Here is an 18719-nt window from a genome sequence, read left to right on the forward strand (position 1 = left end):
AGCAAAGGCACAAGAGCCCAGCATCTTCACCATCAGAAATAATCAGGGGGACGGAGATAGACCAGGCCACCCCTAGTTCCAGGGACCTGTAAGAGCTCAAAGTTCCAACACCTTTGTGACATTAACACTCGTCTGTACCGTTTTGATCTGGTGGCTGCTCTGGCAGGGCAACTGCAGCAACTCAGCCTGGAGATGGCAGACTTACGCACCGTTGCATTGCAGCACCCAAACACCTCAGGTTTAGTGTTTGCGGTTCTTGAGTAACCCTTTGTGGTGCCCAAGATCGCTCTACCAGTTATGTTTTCAAAGAGGCCCGCAAACTCTATTTTAAATTACATCTTCACTTCTCAGGTTCTGAGGAGCAACGGGTGAGGATCAAAATTTCTCTCCTCCAGTGTGACCCCCACCGCGTCTCTCTAGTCGAATCTACCCTACGTCAGCTTCGGCAGGGAGACCGGCCAGTGAAGGAATATTGTTCTGGAATTCTGTAGGTGGTCCACAGATACTAAGTGAAATGACCCGGCGCTCGGTAGCCTGTTTTATCAGGGGCTTTCTGTGAGGGTAAAGAATACTTTTGCTCTCTATGAGACCCGGGTTCCCTAGAAGCGGTCATGTCTCTTGCAATTTGTGTGGTTGGTAGTTTTCACCTGAGACACTTCAATTTTTGGGTGCCCCGGGGTAAAGGGAACCCAGCCTGGTATGCATTGCCCCTTCATCCCCATCCTGGTATGCATGGCCCCTTCATCCCCCATCCTGGTATGCATGGCCCCTTCATGAAGCAGCCTCAGGTTCCGCATGTTTAAGAACCGTGGTCTAGATCAATACCCGCAATCACCATTGACTGCATCCTTGAGCCAGGGTATTTTACTCAGGTCATTTGAGAGACACATCTGCAGGTAAGAGCCATGCACTTGGAATTAATCGATTGCTATGTGCGAGAGGGCTTGCCCTCTCCTGTGGTCCTTGGACTACCTTCGCTTACGCTGCACAATCCCATTGTGGACTGGCAGACGTGTGAAGTGGTAAGGTTGTATGTAAAAATATAGGTGACAAGAGAGACTCAATTAGTCCAATTACCCCTTCTGAGCCCTCTCTTTTGCAGTCCCTGGAGGGCCTAGAATGTCTTCCACTCACACTTGACACCCTATTATAGCTTCTTCCTACCCAATATAAGCATTATCACCAATCCAATAATATCCCACTTAAAATATGGGACACCTTAAAATATTCCTCTGCCCTCATCTCTCCTTTTCTTCATTTAGCATCTTAATGGGGAAACATTGACTTCCTCCCAGGTATGGAATCCCTTCCCGCATTTCGTACATGGATTGTAGCAGGCATCACTATACTTCATCATTTATTTACTGTAATGTAGACAGAATTATCCCCTTTTCTATTCTTCAGGATAAATTTCACATCCCCTTTAAAAAAAAAAGAAATATTCCGATACATGCAGCTCAAAAATTTCATCACCACTTGCAGAAGAACCCAACTCCTCCATACACCATTTGAACCAAGATACTACTCAAACTCCCATCCAGCTGCACCATCTAACTCCTCTACACCCCACCACTCAGACGCTACCTCACCTAAGCCTCCAGCTGGGAATCCAATATTGGAACCACCTCGCCTGACGCAGACTTGTCTGAAATTTGGACTTCAACTACATGTGGCCTATTTAATACCCTAATGTTGGAAACAAACTACAATGTAATGAGGTGATGGTACTTGACCCCAGCCAGAGTAGCAATAGCTCTCCCTAACTACTCCGCTCAATGTTTCAGAGGTTGCCGTTCTGAGGGTGATATGCATCACATTTGGTGAATTTGACACAAAGCAGTAAACTCTGGATTAGAATACAATTTATCATTTTTTCAGTCACTGGCCATAACTTAAAGTAACTTAAAGAAAAATTCCTGGAAGGTTTTGTTAAAATAAATGCATTCCCAACAGCTGAACACTCCCATGCTCTTATTTCCTTCATTTTCCTTGCCACTAAACAGACTATTGCTTCCATCTGGAGAAAACCAGGTCTAGATCTCATGGAAGTGAAAAAATGATCTCCTGGTATATGATCAACAAGAAACTCTGCTATATTATTCGACAAAGTAGATAAATTTGATAAAATCTGGTCACCCTGGCCAGAATGCAGCAGTCACACACCCTTCAATATACTACCCCGACGCTTGCAAGCAGCTATAGCATCTAATTCTCCACAATCAACCTTCCCCCTTAGCAAAACATCTCTACCTATTGGGCACAGACCCACTCTACCTCAACTCCATCTTTTTGTGTCTCCTCAACATAAAAAGATCCTGTAGGTGTAATATATATGTCATAACACTCTCGTCCATGTAGTGTATGTCTATGTACATGTTAAGCAATAGATCCACATTTTCTTGGAGCCACTTGATGTTAGGTCCTCCTCACCAGGTCAGTGACAATGGCTCCTGGGTATGGGACACATTCTCCAAATTGGCATTGTTGTGATCTTAGACTCTGATGCCTATGAACAGGAGCCAATTATCAATAGGCTGTACAGAAGACAGAAGTGGCAGTTTCCTAATGAATGATGGAAGAACAATAAGAATGCAGAATGGAAAGGTGTCCGCCTATGGGAAGGGGTTGTAGGTGGAACCACGTTGCCTCCCAATCTTTGCAGTCTAAAGGCCGCATCACACATAAAGATGCACCAGCGATCCTGACGATACGACCTTGCCAGGGTCGCTGGTGCATCGCTACATGATCGCTGGTGAGCTGCCAAACAGGCAGCTTCACCAGCGATCAGCACCAGCGAGGACGCTGGTATCTAAGGTAAATATCGGGTTACTAAGTGACGCACGTCACTTAGTTACCCGATGTGTACCTTAGAAACCTGCGTGCTAGCGCCGGGAGCTGCAAGCACCCAGGTTTCTAAGGTACACATCGGGTAACTAAGTGACGCGCGCCGCTTAGTAACCTGATATTTACCTTAGAGACCAGCTCCCAGCACCTGCTTAGAGCGCTGGGAGCCTCGCTGATCGTTGGCTCCCGCTGCCACACGCAGCGATGCGTGCTGGCCAGCAGGAGACCAGCAATCAAAAAATGGCCCAAGCCGATCGAGCACGATCAGCGATACCCGGCGGGGGGGCCGGTCGCTGATCCCCATCACACACAGCGATCTCGCTAGCGAGATCGCTGTGTGTGACGCGGCCTTTAGTCAGCGGCTGATGAAGGAAGAGACGCCTTCTGAGATAATCTGTAGCGGTTTTGCCTTGGACACCTGAGGGCGGAGGAGATATGTGGAAAAGCAAGAAAACTAACCAAAAAAACACAACATCAAAGGAAAGATTATGGTTCACCAGGTTTATGATTGCCACATCCAAATGGGAGACACATTTTCACTTTTTTTTTTTTTTAAACAGTTCCACCTTCTGCTACTCAAAATGTTGGTTACCACAACACTAAAAAAAATTACACTCTTTTGTCTCAACCATTTGCTTGAATGTGACCCTGTGAATGGCTCTCCCATGATATCACTGAACTAGGCTAAAGCTACGTGCACAGTCAGTATTTGGTCAGTATTTGACCTCAGTATTTCTAAGACAAAACCAGGAATGGGTGATAAATACAGAAGTGGTGACGGGTTTATATTATACTTTCCCTCTGATTGTTCCTCATCTGGTTTTGGGTTATAAATACGGATGTAAAATACAGATCAAATAATGAACGTGGCCTAAAAGTCAGAAAAGGAAATGTCATCAGCACCTGAGACTTAATCCGTTGACCAAAACAGGACCGCAATGTTTTATAAAGTGTCTTTCCTTACCCAAACTCAACAGCCACGAAGCCATATTTAAGGTTGAAGTGTTCAGGTCAGTAAACTAGCAGCCGGTCCAGACACCGCGGTCCATACTAGTACCGGAAATGTCGGCTACGAGAAAATGGCCTTTGATGAAGCGCTTAGTAGCAGTATGATTGAGCAGGGATTTCCTATGACTTGACTGCAGGGCACTGATTTCCATGGCACCAGGGAGCCTGACAACATTGCAACTGAGCGTTTACCTGACGGTGTCACACGGACAGACAATAATGGTTAGGAACATTAAGCTACTTTTCTTTTATCGCTGGAGTGGTGCTTTTAATCAAAGTTTCCTGCCGCTAGTCTTATACTTATCTGCTGTCACCTTCATCTTCTATTGCTGCCGCTCCTATCGGCCTCTAGCAGATTGTAACCTACCGGATCTCTCCAGTGTTTCTTGGGTGAGCCAGAAGTCACAACTCGTTCTGGCTATCATAGACTTACATAGAGTGCTTATGACCATTACTTTTAATTTCCAGTCAGACATTGCAGTCACAAGTTGGCACCGTAAGACCAGAGTGGTGCTGAAAAAAGACGATGACAGCAGTGGGTAAGTGTAAGGCTATGATCAGGGACCTCAAGTTAGAAGCATCACTACAGTGCTGAAAAATAAAACAAAGACGCTGGAGTGGTGCTTTAAGTCCTCCAGTTAGACAACAAAAATGAAATTAAAGCAAACCTATCAGCAGGATTCTAACTACAAACTCTATCAGGTTGGTGTTGTTATACTAATTAAAGTGATACCTTGGGTGAAGAAATCCGACTTGTTGTTGTTGTGTAATCAGTGTTAGAAGTTTTCAGTTAGGCTGTGTGCCCACGTAGCGATTTTTAAGCGTTTTTGCAGCGATTTTCGGCGCGAAAACGCAGAGAAAACGTTTAAAAATCGTGTACAGAACGCCCCCCCATGCATTCCTATGGCATTCCGCACATGCTGTGCTAATGCTGCGCTTTTTTCCGCGGCGGAATCGCATTGCGGAAAAAATCGCAGCATGCTCATTCTTTTGTGCGGAATCGCAAAGAATTGCCGCGATTTTTTTTAGCATTTTAACATTCTTTTACTATTGATGCCGCATAGGCGGCCTCAATAGTAAAAACCTGGTCACACTTGTCAAACACTATGTTTGACGAGTCTGACCAACCTGTCAATCACTTTTCAAGCGATGCTTCAAATTGCTTTGAAAGTGCTTGAATATCGCACACGAAAATCGCGGCAAAATCGCGATGATAATCGCGGTAAAATCGTGCGGAAAAAACCGCGCGATTTCTGGGAAGGAGTCTGGTTTTTGGTGTGCGTTTTAACACGCACCGTGGGCACATAGCCTTAATGAGATGCCCGTGCTTTGGGGTGGGACTGTAGGCAGAGTCTTATCTTCCTGCTCTAGGCCAGAGAAACCAAGGAAAGACCTACCCACAGGTCGCCCCAAAGCACAAACAGTCTGTCTCTCTCTCTCTATGACAAGGAACATGTTTGTGCTTTGGGGTGGCCTGCCTTAGAGCAGGAAGATAAGACTCTGCCTAGAGTCCCGCCCCAGAGCACGGGCATCTCATTAGCTGCAACCTTCTAACACTGATTACACAAGAACCACAAGACAGATTTCTTCACCCCAGGTATCATTTTATTCAGTTTAACACTGACAACCTGACAGTGTAGTTTACTTAGGAAAATCCTGCTGACAAGTTCGCTTAAAGTTCATTTAAATTTATAATAGCCCTCCTCAGTTATAAAAAACTGAATCAAATGCAACAACACAATTTATTTTATTTTTGCTACTCCTGAGTATTCCTTTTTTGTTTTTATTTCTCCATATGGTTCCAGAGAATTAAAAAAAAAAAAAAAAAATCCCACGGAATTCTCAGGGAAGCAATAGGATTAAAATAGAAGCAAAACTTTCCACCTCTTTAAACCACATTGCACATGGAGTGAATTTTTTAAAAATGTAACAATGTAATATACAGTACATTCAACTGCAGCTAAAGGTGTGTACACCAATTTGGACATCAAAACAGTGTCTCAACCAAAACTGGAAATACAGTCACCAGAATCTCTCCGAAGTACAGCCTACGGGCCTCGTAATTTGAGCACAGAAGGTTTTTTTCTTTCTTTTTTTAAATTAAAACAAAAAACAAACAAAACTACCATTTCTGCGTTTTCACCGTCCCGTCTTCTTTAAACTCGCTGCCAGCTGACGTGAATAAAATCAACAGGAGACCACAATAAAAGCCAAAATGAAAATGGTTTTATTTTAGTTTTAAAAAGAAAAAAAAAAATATTAAAACTTCTAAAAACCTCTTGCTACATTTTTCTTTTAATTTCACAGAAATCATTGTAAATGCTGAGCATGGCCGGATATCTGCAGAAGATGACAACAGCAGGTTTACTGGTACTTTGTGCCTAGAGCATTTTTTTTTTTTTACCTAGCGGATATTCTATTACCACTAGGACCCCTGCGCCAGGCATTGCTTTTTAAGGAACTACTGGGCAGATTTCCAAATTCTGGTGAAACATTATAGAATACATGAATATGCCTTTCAGATTTTGCATTGAGCCTCGTAATAAATAATGCTAAGTGCAATCCGAGAGCTGCGTTAAACTCTGACCGGAGATACTGAATCATCAGCCAAATTCATCATTCCTAGAGGTCAAAATGACATATCTTCTTTACAGGAAATATATATATCTTTGTACCGTGGTAGCCAGTAGATAGAAGAATATTCTTATATCTTCTGTAAGAACTAAAGGCTTAAAGGAAGGACGAGATTCTAAAATAACAATGTAGCACCAAAGACATACAATGGCTCGTAAAATTGGACTTTTAAAAGGTATAGCGAATATTTTTCACTTTGTGTGCATTGAAATCCAAATTTTCTAAATCATGTTGTGGTCGATGGTCCCTTGAAAACAACTCGAGCGCAATCTAGTGGTCAGTTGGGGAAGTGCAGCAAGTATTCCTGCCACTGACATTTAATTCAAGTACACTTGGCGGTGCACTAACCAAACCGTTTTTCTGTTCGTACCTGTGTTTGATGCAACAAGAATCCTACAGGAACACTAACTTTTGGCAGCAGATCACAGACTGCTTTTTTTTTCCTATGAATCAGTTACTTTGCCCAAGAGAAAACCATGTTCCTACAAGTGGCTCAGCTCGCGCACCCAAGATTACACTGCTGCAGCGGAGGTCTAATCAGATCCATTATTTTCCGAAATCTTCTGCAGAGTATCGCAGCCTCCTCAGAACACAACCAGAGTAGCCTGCAGGGGGTGAAAGGTGCAAGGACGTACTCTGCAGGATACTCTGGCAGTACCATGTGTATGGGACAGAAGTGCCAACCTCTCTGTGCCAACCAAGGGAGGGAGGTGTCCATGGCTGACTATGCTCAGACAGTCCGGCTCAGCGCCACTTCAGTCCTTGGTAGCATTTTCTTGGCTTTGAGTGTTCCACATGCCCCTCTTGGAGTGATAGTAGTGGAAGAAGTTCCTCAGGCGAAGCCTCTCGACCTCCAATCCATTCTGCAGCACCCTGGAAGAATTTCTAGATATGTAGTTAATCGTTACAAAAAAGGTCAGAATAATCACAGGACCTAATAATCTTACTATCAGAACCCACATGATCATTTTCAATCTTCAAGTGAATCAAGTACTCAATTTCCCAGCAGCTCCCCCACTGGTGAAAGTAAGCATTACAGAAGTCCTGAAATGCCTGAGGAAAGAGACATGGTGAATCAGAAGAACTACAATAGTTTCTAATTGGAAGTATTTGCTAATATTACTACACCTACTAGATATTGGAGATGAGAATACCCCTTTAATCAAATAAAAACGTCATAAAAAGCAAAAAAGAGACTGGAAAGAAGAAAAAAAAAAAGCTCCCACAGCATCACTGCTCCTTAAAAATGTAAATCTGCCAATGCCTCCTACTGAATTCACAATTTAATACATTGTAATAAGCAGTGCTTTTCACGAGTGATAAAATAAATCAATTGCAAAGTTTCTCCCATTCATGACAGTGTTAATCATGGACAGCACAAGGATATACACCGAGGCCATCCGTGTGTGAGCCAAAATTTTCACAGCCCCATTGACTTGTATGGATAATTTTGATCCTTGGCTCATATGAAAATCAGACCTATCGCCGTGATTTTCTGCAGATTGCTTGGTTTGGAAAAACACAGACATGTGAACAGCTCCACAGAATAGAACGGTACCTGTTCCATCCATGAAACCACAGAACATGTACATGACTCGTGAATGTCTGGATGAGGCCTAAGAAGGCATCCATGTCATTGTCATTTACATGTAATGGATGGACTGCGCGGCAATGTGGGCTACAACAACAGACTTAAGGAAATAGCTTCATATCAAATATCCATAGGTTCTCGTTTATTACATCCTATTTTATACATCAAGAATTTAAAATACACTTGAACAAAACTAGTTTCCTATGTTAATAATTGCAATGTATCCATAAAAATTGATGCTATATGGTTGATATGCTCGGGATCCTTTTTATTTGTGCACCAGGCTTGTATAGGTGAATATCATCCAAAATAAGTAATTGAATAGTGGTTAGACAGCAGGTGGCGCACGTGGTTTATGGAGCGACTGTGCCACGGGGCCGGGCTTGCCTAGCTGCCATATGTGAACGGACCTACGGGCCGGCACATGTCTTCTACTGCAACAATGTAATATATAGTTTCCCTGAATCTTCCAGAGAAGTTTGGCTAAAAGAGGTCCTAAGCTGTCAAAATAAGCATGCGTCCACTCACGGCCTTGTAATGTTTTCATTTCCTGTTCTGTCCAGGTCTCACCGTATCCCAGAATTCCAAGCGGAGGAAGTTCGCTGACCGCCATATTGGGACACCCAAGTGATGGGTGACTCCATATGGAAACTGCTGCTGGTACCAACCTATTGCGCGTTACCACCAGCGGAACACCATCACACCACACACACACTATAAGCACCACACTCACGCAGCCTCTTGCGCGGTACCACCAGCGTAACACCATCGCACTGCGGCTGCGCAAATTCCGTGCAGACGCAGTGAATCATTCGGCTGATCCCGGCAGCAGATGCGCAACATGTCTATAGGCAGAGGAAGCCGGTCACATTAAAGGGGTTTTCCCACGAACGAAAGTACATTTTAAAAATTGTCTGTGTCTGACTGTGTACAGAGCATACCACATCTCCTGGGCAGGGGAGGAAGCAAAAGACAATACTGACATTACAGCAGGGGATCACAGAGGATTCATTCTGTGAGGTAAAATATTTCCCTGACTGTTTTTAAACAATATTTTACCTCACAAAACGTATCCTCTGCGATCTCCTGCTGTAATGTCAGTATTGTCTTTTGCTTCCTCTCCTGTCCAGGAGCTGTGGTATGTTCTGTACATGGTCAGACACAGCAGTGAGGGACAGAGCACAGGGGGAGACAGCTCAAACGGGACAGCACATGAGGGGAGAACACAGCACAGGAGAGGGACAGCAGACAAGGGGGATGGCACAAGGGGTAGACAGGTCAAAGAAGAGAGCACAGACGGGAGAAGTCAGCACATGGGAAAAGAGAGAGTGGATAGATGGGTGAGCGCACATGGGGGGAGAGATACTCAACACTGCAAAGCCTGCCCCCATCGTGACATTACTGCCCTGCATCGGGCCTCCATCTAGTAAGAAATAAAATGTATAATGAGTAAAATATCCACTCACGGTCTTGTTCCTAGTGAAATTAGAGGGGCTGCTGGGGATTAAACTGAGAGGTAACCAATATTGTGCGTCTGGCACAAGTATAGGAATCTGACATGGATAGATCTTTTTTCATCATTTGTATAGAAGTATAGCCAAATGCAGAAGCAAACCAAGGCATGGAAGTTGTTCACATGAAAGGAATGACAGAGGTGTAAGGACACATTGTGCTTAACAGGAATTACTTGTGACAAGGAAGCCTAGGCAGCCAAAATAAGCTTTTATATGTGCCCAAAATAAATATTGCATTGTGCAGACATTGGGCCCAGACTCCTCATCACCAACCAAGAATAAAAATGCAATGCTCCAGGACAGCCAGGAATACCAGATGATGTCAAGGATATTGGAAGAAGGGATCAGAGCTACCATGCACAATGGAGAAGATCTCAGACTCCCTGGCCATGGTTGTAGTAGACATTAGCATTATATCCATAGAATAGGTGTCAAGTTCTAGACCGGTGGTGGTCCAATTGCTAGGGTCCCTAATTGGGCATTTATCCCCATTAGAATGGAGCAGCAGTGCAAATGCTTGACCACCTTTCAATTCATTACCTATGGGGCTACCGGAGCACTGTACTTCTAGAGGCTGTCCCGTAGGGAATAAGAGGAGTGGCGGTCCCCATACTTGGTCCATTCTGATGGGGATAAAAGTGTCCCGTTCTGGTGATCGGTGAGGGTTGGACCCCCACTGATTTGTAAGTTATCTTCTGTGGATATGGACAGGTCATAACTTCTACTTGCTGGATTACCAGTATAAAGAGGACCTGGCCTAAAACTACTGGCGTAAAAACAGGATTTTTGGGTTGCTTACCGTAAAATCTGTTTCTCGAGCCTTCATTGGGGGACACAGAAACCATGGGTGTACGCTGCTGCCACTAGGAGGCTGACACTATGTATAGAAAAAGGTTAGCTCCTCCTCCGCAGTATACATCCCACCGACCGACACTAATTTCTTCAGTTAGTGAGAAAGCAGTAGGAGAAGTAACAAAACATAATGAAGACAGAACAGACAACTCAACTGTAATCAACATATAACATAAGAACAGGCGTTGCAGAATATGGGAGGGTGCTGTGTCCCCCAATGAAGGCTCCGAGAAACAGATTTTACGGTAAGCAACCCAAAAATCCTGTTTTCTCTATCGCTTCATTGGGGGACACAGAATCCACGGGACGTCCCAAAGCAGTCCCTGGGGAGGAAAAAGCAAACTTCCATTAGGTCTGAGGAATCACCACTGCCGCATGCAGGATCCTTCTGCCTAGGCTGGCGTCCGCCGAAGCGTAGATGTGGACGTTGTAAAATTTGGCAAACGTGTGGATCGAAGACCAGGTTGCCGCTTTGCAGAGCTGCTGTGCAGAAGCTCTGTGGTGCACCGCCCAGGAGGCACCCACTGCCCGGGTAGAGTGAGCTCTAATTCCAGGAGGGGGCACTCGATGCTTGGCCCAGTAGGCCTCCAAAATTGCCGATGTGATCCAGCGAGCAATGGTAGCCTTAGAGGCCGGCTGACTTTTCCGCGCACCATCTGGAATGACGAAAAGAGAGTCTGTCTTCCGCAAGGGAGACGTCCTAGCCAGGTAAACCTTCATCGCCCTGACCAGGTCTAGCTTGTTCAAGGAGCGCTCCAGAGGGTGGATTGGACCCGGACAAAAGGACGGGAGAACAATGTCCTCATTTAGGTGGAAAGTGGACACCACTTTAAGAAGGAAGGAACGCAGAGGCCGCAGGACCACCTTGTCCTGATGGAGCACTAAGAAAAGGGTGCAACAAGAAAGGGCTGCCAATTCCGACACGCGCCGGATGGAGGTGATGGCCACCAGAAAGACTACTTTCGAAGAGAGAAGGGACAGGGAGACTCCCCTGAGAGGTTCAAAGGGAGACCGTTGAAGAGCCTCCAGAACCAGATTGAGGTCCCATGGATCCACGGGAGCGTGGTACGGAGGTGCGATATGAGCCACTCCCTGAAGAAAGGTTTTGACCTGCGGACGGGAGGCCAGCGTCTTCTGAAAAAGAATGGAAAGCGCCGAAACTTGACCCTTCAAAGAGCTGAGGGCAAGGCCCATATCTAGGCCTGCCTGGAGGAACGCCAAGATAAAAGGGAGAGAAAAGAACATAGGCGAAACGTCATTGTTCTCGCACCAAGTGAAATAGGCCTTCCACGTACGATAATAAATTCTGGAAGACGATGGTTTTCTAGCCCGAATCATGGTGTGAATAACCCGATCTGAAAAACCTGACCGCTTCAAAACCGCGGTTTCAACAGCCACGCCGCTAAATTGAGCGGCAGAGAATTGGGGTGGCAGATTGGACCTTGAGACAGCAGATCTGCTCTGTCTGGAAGCTTCCAGGGGCGTCCGCGAGAAGGCTGATGATGTCCGCGAACCAAGCTCTTCTGGGCCAATCCAGAGCGATGAGGATGACTGGTACCTCTTCCGCCTTGACCTTCTTCAACAGCTTGGGGAGAAGAGGAAGGGGGGGGAACAGATAGGGGACCTTGAACTGCGACCAGGGAATGGTCAGAGCATCAGCGCCCACTGCGAGAGGTTCTCGGGCCCTGAATACGAACTGTGGGACCTTCCTGTTCAGTCGAGACGCCAGTAGGTCCACGTCCGGAGTCCCTCAACGATGGCAAAACTGATAAAAGACGTCCGGATGCAAGGACCACTCTCGCACCGCGAGACCCTCGCGGCTGAGAAAATCGGCGGCCCAGTTGTCCACGCCAGGAATGTGCACTGCGGATATTGCTGTGCCAGATACCTCTGCCCAGTGGAGAATTCTGGAGACTTCTGCTAGAGCCGAGGAGCTCCGTGTCCCCCCTTGGTGGTTGACATATTCCACCGCTGTGGCATTGTCTGTCTGAATCCGGACCAGCAGACCCCTGAGAAGCCTTTCCCAGAGAATGAGAGACAGATAAATCGCCCGTGTCTCGAGGACATTGATCGGTAGCGTTGTCTCTTGAGACGACCACCGACCCTTAACCGTCTGATTGCGAAACACAGCTCCCCAGCCGAGAAGGCTGGTGTCCGTTGTCACAATCTGCCAGTGAATCGGAAGGAATGACCAGCCCAGGGAAATGAGAGGTGACGTCAGCCACCAATTGAGGGACTGTTTGACCCAGGACGAGAGGCAAATTGGATGATCCAGGGAGAGAACGGACCTGTTCCAATGAGACAGAATGGCCTGTTGAAGCGGTCTCGTGTGAAATTGAGCAAAGAGGATCGCTTCTGTCGTCGCCACCATCTTTCCCAAGACTTTCATGGCTGACCGGAAAGATGGAAGCTTCGGGCTCTGCAGCGATCGAACATCTCGTCGCAGCGAGATCAACTTCTCTTCCGGGAGAAAGACCCTCGATCAACGGGTGTCGAAAAATAAGCCTAGAAATACAAGGCGTTGAGTCGGAACGAGGCAGGACTTCTTGTTTACGAGCCACCCGAAACTGGACAGGGAGTCGAGAATGATGGTAAGGCTTTGGAGAGTCTGGTGAAAAGACGGAGCCTTGATTAGAGTGTCGTCAAGGTACGGGAAGAGTACGAGACCTTTGATCCTCAACAGGGCCGTCAACGCAGCCATGATCTTTGCAAACACTCTGGGCGCGGTGGCGAGACCGAATGGCAGAGCGACAAACTGGTAGTGGTCCTGATGAATAGCGAAGCGCAGGAATTTCTGATGCCCGGGAAAGATGGGGACATGCAGATAGGCATCTTGAATGTCTATTGAGCACATGAATTCCTGCGCCTCCATGGAAGCGATTACTGAGTGAAGGGACTCCATTCTGAAATGTCGCAAGCGGACCCTCTTGGTCAGAAGTTTGAGGTCCAGAATGGGTCGAACCGCGCTGCCTTTTTTCGGCACTACAAACAGGTTTGAGTAAAACCCTGTGAAACGCTCTGTTTCGGGAACGGGCACAATCACGCCGCAACTGAGAAGGGAGTCGATGGATGCAAAGAAGCCCGGAACTAAGGCGGGGTCTTTTGGAGGACGGGATTCAAAGGAGCGATCCCGGGGCCGAGAAACGAACTCTATGTTGTATCCTGAGGATACAACTTCCCTGACCCAAGTGTCTTCCACCGAGGCAAGCCAGACGTCTCTGAAGAAAAGGAGTCGGCCGCCCAGTTGGAAAGGTGCCTCGGGACTTTGTAGATAGTCATGCCGAGGTGGACCTTCCAGTCCTGGACCTGGAGGATTTGCCCTGGGAGGAGTGAGATCGCCAGGCTGGAGTGGGTCTAAAGGAGACCTTCTTCCTATCCTGGCGTGCTTGCGGCCTTTGTTGGTTGGAAAAAGGATCCGCCGCCGCAACGCGGCGGAAAGACCGAAAGGGCCAAAACTGATGCCTTGGAGGAGGTCTACGAGGCTTGGACCGAGGGAGAAGAGAGCTTGTGCCCCCAGTGGCGTCCTTGATAATCTGGTCCAGTTGGGATCCGAAGAGACGCGCACTCTGAAAGGGCAGGTTGGTAAGGGACTTTTTTGAAGACAAATCCGCCTGCCAAGCCTTGAGCCAAATTGTACGCCGGATTGCAACCAAGTTGCTGGACGCTTGAGTAGAGCAAGAGGCGGCATCTAAGGAGGCGGAGACCAAATTTTCCCCTGCATGGGAGATCTGGTTGGCTAGCTCGGCCAGTCGCTCTGGTTGGGCTCCATCAAGAATGCCTTGGCGGAGATCCTCCGCCCAAGTAGCTATGGCCTTTGCAACCCAAGTGGAGGCAAAGGCTGGGCTGAGCACCGTCGCTTCGAATGATGACTTTGCTAAGGATTCTATGATCCTGTTGTTAGAATCCTTCAAAGCTGCCACACCTGAAATCGGAAGGACTGTGCTGTTAGATAGTCTGGACACAGGAGCGTCTACAGAGGGAGAAGCCGACCAGTTGTCGGTGAGCTCTTGAGAGAATGGATACAGCACGCCGAGGCGCTTCTCTCTTTGAAAGCGCCTGGTCGGATTTACCCTTTCCCTGGTGAGGAGCTTGGCAAACTCAGAATGAGGAGCGAAAACTCTGGAAGGTGTTTCTGCCCATCTGAACGAAACCTCCTGATCTGAGGGTTTCGCAGGGCAGTCTGAGATCTCGAAAGGATGGTTAATCGCTGCAATGAGGTTCTGTACCGTAACCTTCATGTCCGCGGTATGGTCCGAATCCAGCTCTAAAATCTCCTCGGATGGTGCGTCCGAGAATGATTCGCCTGACTCAGGTGAGGAGGTGCGGGAAGGAGACTGCTGGGAAGGACTATGTGGTGAGATGGAGCGAGGGGAGGATTCCGGCCGGAGATCCTGCCTGGGTCTTTTGCGGTTCATGCTGGCTGGTTCAGATGGAACCTCTTGTGACCTGCTGGGTCCTGCAGAGGTGTCCAGGGGCAACTAATCAAGAACGGCCACTAGGGACTGAGACACCTTAGTGAGATCCGCCTCTGATTGAGATAGGGAAGAAGCCCAGTCAGGAATGGGAGATTCGCTCTCACGTGGAGCAATAGGGGGCTCCTGGGCGGCGGGCTGAATGGAGTTGCTGCAGTCGATGCAGAGGGGAGTGGACTGACCTGAGGGAAGTTTGCGTTTGCAAGAAGAGCATGCAAAGAACTTGACTAAGGCTGGAGTCACACATAGCGACTCACCAGCGATCCTGACGATATCAATGTGTCAGGATCACTGGTAAGTTGCTATGTGATCGCTGGTGAGCTGTCAAACTGACAGTTTCACCAGCGATCAGCACAGTGACGCCGAGCGCGGTGTCGCTGTGCACGTAACCAGCTCGCTGATGCAGGAAGCTGGTAACTAACGTACACATCGGGTATCCAAGGGACGTGCGTCCCTAGATATCCGATGTGTACGTTAGTTACCAGCTCCCTGCATCAGCGCGCTGGTTACTAACGTACACATCGGGTATCTAAGGGACGCACGTCCCTTGGATACCCGATGTGTACATTAGTTACAAGCAGATCGCTGGTCTCCCGCCTGTTACATTCAGCGATGCTTGTTGGCCAGCGTGAGACCAGCGACCAAAAAAAGTCCTGGCCTTTCCTGTAGCGATCAGCGATACCGGCCGGGGGCGCCGGCCGCTGATCGCTGTCACACACAGTGATCTCGCTGGTGAGATCGCTGTTGTGTCATAAAACTTGTGACTCAGCAGCGAGCTCGCCAGCGAGATCGCTATGTGTGACGGGGCCTTAAGGTGCAAGTGGAAGCCGGAGGACGAGCACGATCAGGCTTAGCGTTAGACATAGTGAGGGAAGTCACTGAAGCAGTGCCGGAAGGTTGGGGGACAGGAGGCAGAGGAGGGTGTCAGTCTGCAGTTGCAGAGCTACTCACGGTCCGGTGTCCTGTGGATGCTTCCAGCGAGCGCTGCTGCACAGCTCGTCCGTATGCAGTGGCCACAGAAGAGGCGACGGAGTCTGGCTGACAGGCTGGGGAAAATGGCGGCCGCCTGAGGGGAGCCCGGTAGGAAAAAGCATGCGCTTCCTTGAGGCGACAGGGAGGAGGGTGGGACTAACTGCAGCCAGGATGGCACCGCCCGCTGCTGATAGGCAGGCTAGGGGGCTGAGCGCCGCCTCTGGATCACCAACGCGGAGGGAGAGGGCGGGCGTAGAACAAGCGGGAGAGAAGCTCGCCTAAGGGAAAAGGAGGGGGCGTGGCTGCAACGCCGGACAAGGCCCCAATTGAAGCCGGGGCCTGGATTAGATGCGGCGGGGAGAGCGGGGCGCCGCGGAGGCGACGCTGCACAGCCGCGCGATCGCTCCGCTATGGATCTATGCCCGCCGCCCGGCTGCTGAGCTGAACCAGGATCTGTGCCCGCCGCCCGGCTGCTGGTGCTGAAATAAGATAAGTGCACCCGGGGGGGGGGGGGGGGGGGGGTTGGGGGGCAGAGCCGTGATACCTGGGGAAATGCCACTCAGGGCGCCCGCTCCACAAGGTACCCGAGCCTGCAGCATGGCTGCCCAAATTAAAAGAGCTAGGTGCAGCCGGGGAGTCATGGGAGGGAGGGCAGGAAGAGGAAGGGCTTGGCACTCCGGGGTCCCATACTTACCCTCTGTTAGCCTGGGTGGTCTGGAACCGGAACTCCGGGAGTGGACCCTCTGGACCGTGGTACCGAGGGGCCCTGGGCGAGCTGCCAGGTGGGACCGACCCCTATACAGGGACCGTTAGGAGCAGGCCCAGGGGTTCGAGTACCACGGTAGCCAGTACCGAGAGGGGCTGCTCAGGATGGACCGGAGTAGGACTGTGGGCCTGAAGTATAGAATGACAGAGCTAGAAACAGGAGGCAGGATTGGAGTGAGACAGTAGACAGGAACGAGGAGGGATGACAGGAGTAGGAACACAGGAGAAAGGATTGGAGGAGGACGGAAGGACAGAAGCTGGAAGGAACTGGAACACCGGAGGCAGGACTGGAGTAGGACGGCAGGACTGGAGTAGGACGGCAGGACTGGAGCAGGATGGAACAGGGACACTGGAGGCAGGACTGGAGCAGGATGGAACAGGAACCCCGGAGGCAGGACTGGAGCAGGATGAAACAGGAATACCGGAGGCAGGACTGGAGTTGGATGGCAGGAACACCGGAGACAGGACTGCGGAAGAGAGCAAGGAACCCGGGTAGAAGGACTCAGAGGCTGCTGCGGAGAGCAGGCGAGAACGGAACTGCAGGAGCCGAGAGCACACGATGCAGCGAGGCCAGTGTGCTAGGAAACACAACAATCAGGCACCTCCCTCAGGGAGAAGAGGCCTGATATGCTCCTGTCTGGTCTGCCATTGGTTAGGGAGGTGCTTCCGGGTCAGGGCATAGCCGGAGCACAAGAAGCCGGAGGGAGGCGCGGCCGCTGGTGCATGCGCATAGCATGCAGGGATGGCATCGGCCGCGAGCCCGTCACAGGTGAGCGCCGCGACCGTCGGAAGGAGAGGCTGCGGTGAGGGAGCGGAGGCCAGGTGAGTATGACGGAGCAGTGTAACACCCTTTACCTGAGGCTCTTCTCATGATCCTGTTTTTTTCCATAGAAGGATGTACGTGTCTCTTCCAGACCGACAGGCTCTGGTGGGCGAGTGGGAGGGAGACGGGGGCGAGGACCAGCTGGATCGCCTGACACGCATCCGTGCTCAGGGCTCTTGGTCCTGCCGTGGAGAGCTATGAGGATACGGGGTGGCAGTACACGCCCTACTCACAGTCTCTTTGTGGAACTACAGATGTGACTATTCACTCTGTATCCCTCCGGAACCTGAAAAGAAAACGACGCACACTGAGGTAGATATGGGTCTAATGAAAGACCCGTGTCCACCTCCTACTGACACTAAGCTAAACTGAAGAAATTATTGCCGGTCGGTGGGGTGTATACTGCGGAGGAGGAGCTAACCTTCTTGTATACATAGTGTCAGCCTCCTAGTGGCAGCAGCATACACCCATGGTTTCTGCATCCCCCAATGAAGCGATAGAGAAATACAACTTATTTTTTAACAGAGATCATGGCCTTATGCCAGAAACTTTCCCCAGTCACACAGCGTCAATTTCAGTAGGACGCCTATCAAATAAAGTGTTTTAATGGCTTGTAATCCGACCATACACGAGAGAACTGTTGCCCAAACTTTCGGCTTGCATGAGCATTTATGCATTTCCAAAGTGGAGAAAGCAGTTTGACCCCTCTGGCAGCAACTTATTTCCCATGAAAACAAAAGGATCGGCCGCAGAAATTCCAACAACCCGATCCTTCTTTCACTCGACATCATCAGAACAGTCCCCCAATTTCAAAACCTAGTCACCGGGCTCGGCCTTTAGGCTCCCTATTCATAGTCTGTGCCCCAGGGCAAAAGAATGGTATGGGATTACTAAAACTTGGCATCAGGATCCTATCCCCATCACTGGCAGTTAAAAGTGGTTGTCTTCCTTTGGGAACTTTTTATGTTTTATTCAGATACATGTATTTGGGGATAAAAATAATTTTTTAAAATTCGGTTTCATTACAAATTTTGCACTATTCTGGTTTCACCAGCTTGTTGTTTCCCTGCACAATGAACTTTACCGTGGTCTGTGGGCGGCTGAGAAGAGCTCGGGAAAAGACAGATGTAAAAGTTACAAGCTCTCCCATTGGACTGTTCGAAAGCATTCATATTGCAACACAGAGGCTATGGAAAGCAAATTGTGCAAACTTTTCAAAGGGAAGCTATCATGTAGTTTTTCGC

General features: G+C 48.7%; 1 protein-coding gene across 7 annotated transcripts in view; it reads right to left on the bottom strand.

Moving 5' to 3' along the window:
* Positions 1-6056: 6056 nt before the first annotated feature.
* The window catches only part of B4GALNT4 (beta-1,4-N-acetyl-galactosaminyltransferase 4), a 110573-nt gene continuing 97910 nt past the window's right edge, over positions 6057-18719 (bottom strand). For all 7 annotated transcript variants that reach the window (XM_073554333.1, XM_073554334.1, XM_073554337.1 and 4 more), the window contains one exon: positions 6057-7359. In XM_073554333.1, coding sequence (XP_073410434.1) covers positions 7242-7359 — 118 coding nt within the window. In that variant the 3' untranslated portion in view covers positions 6057-7241. The remainder of the gene's footprint in view (positions 7360-18719) is intronic.

The sequence above is a fragment of the Dendrobates tinctorius genome, unplaced genomic scaffold (assembly GCF_039654945.1).
Source record: "Dendrobates tinctorius isolate UK_male_01 unplaced genomic scaffold, ASM3965494v1 ptg000211l, whole genome shotgun sequence".
Taxonomy (NCBI): domain Eukaryota; kingdom Metazoa; phylum Chordata; class Amphibia; order Anura; family Dendrobatidae; genus Dendrobates; species Dendrobates tinctorius.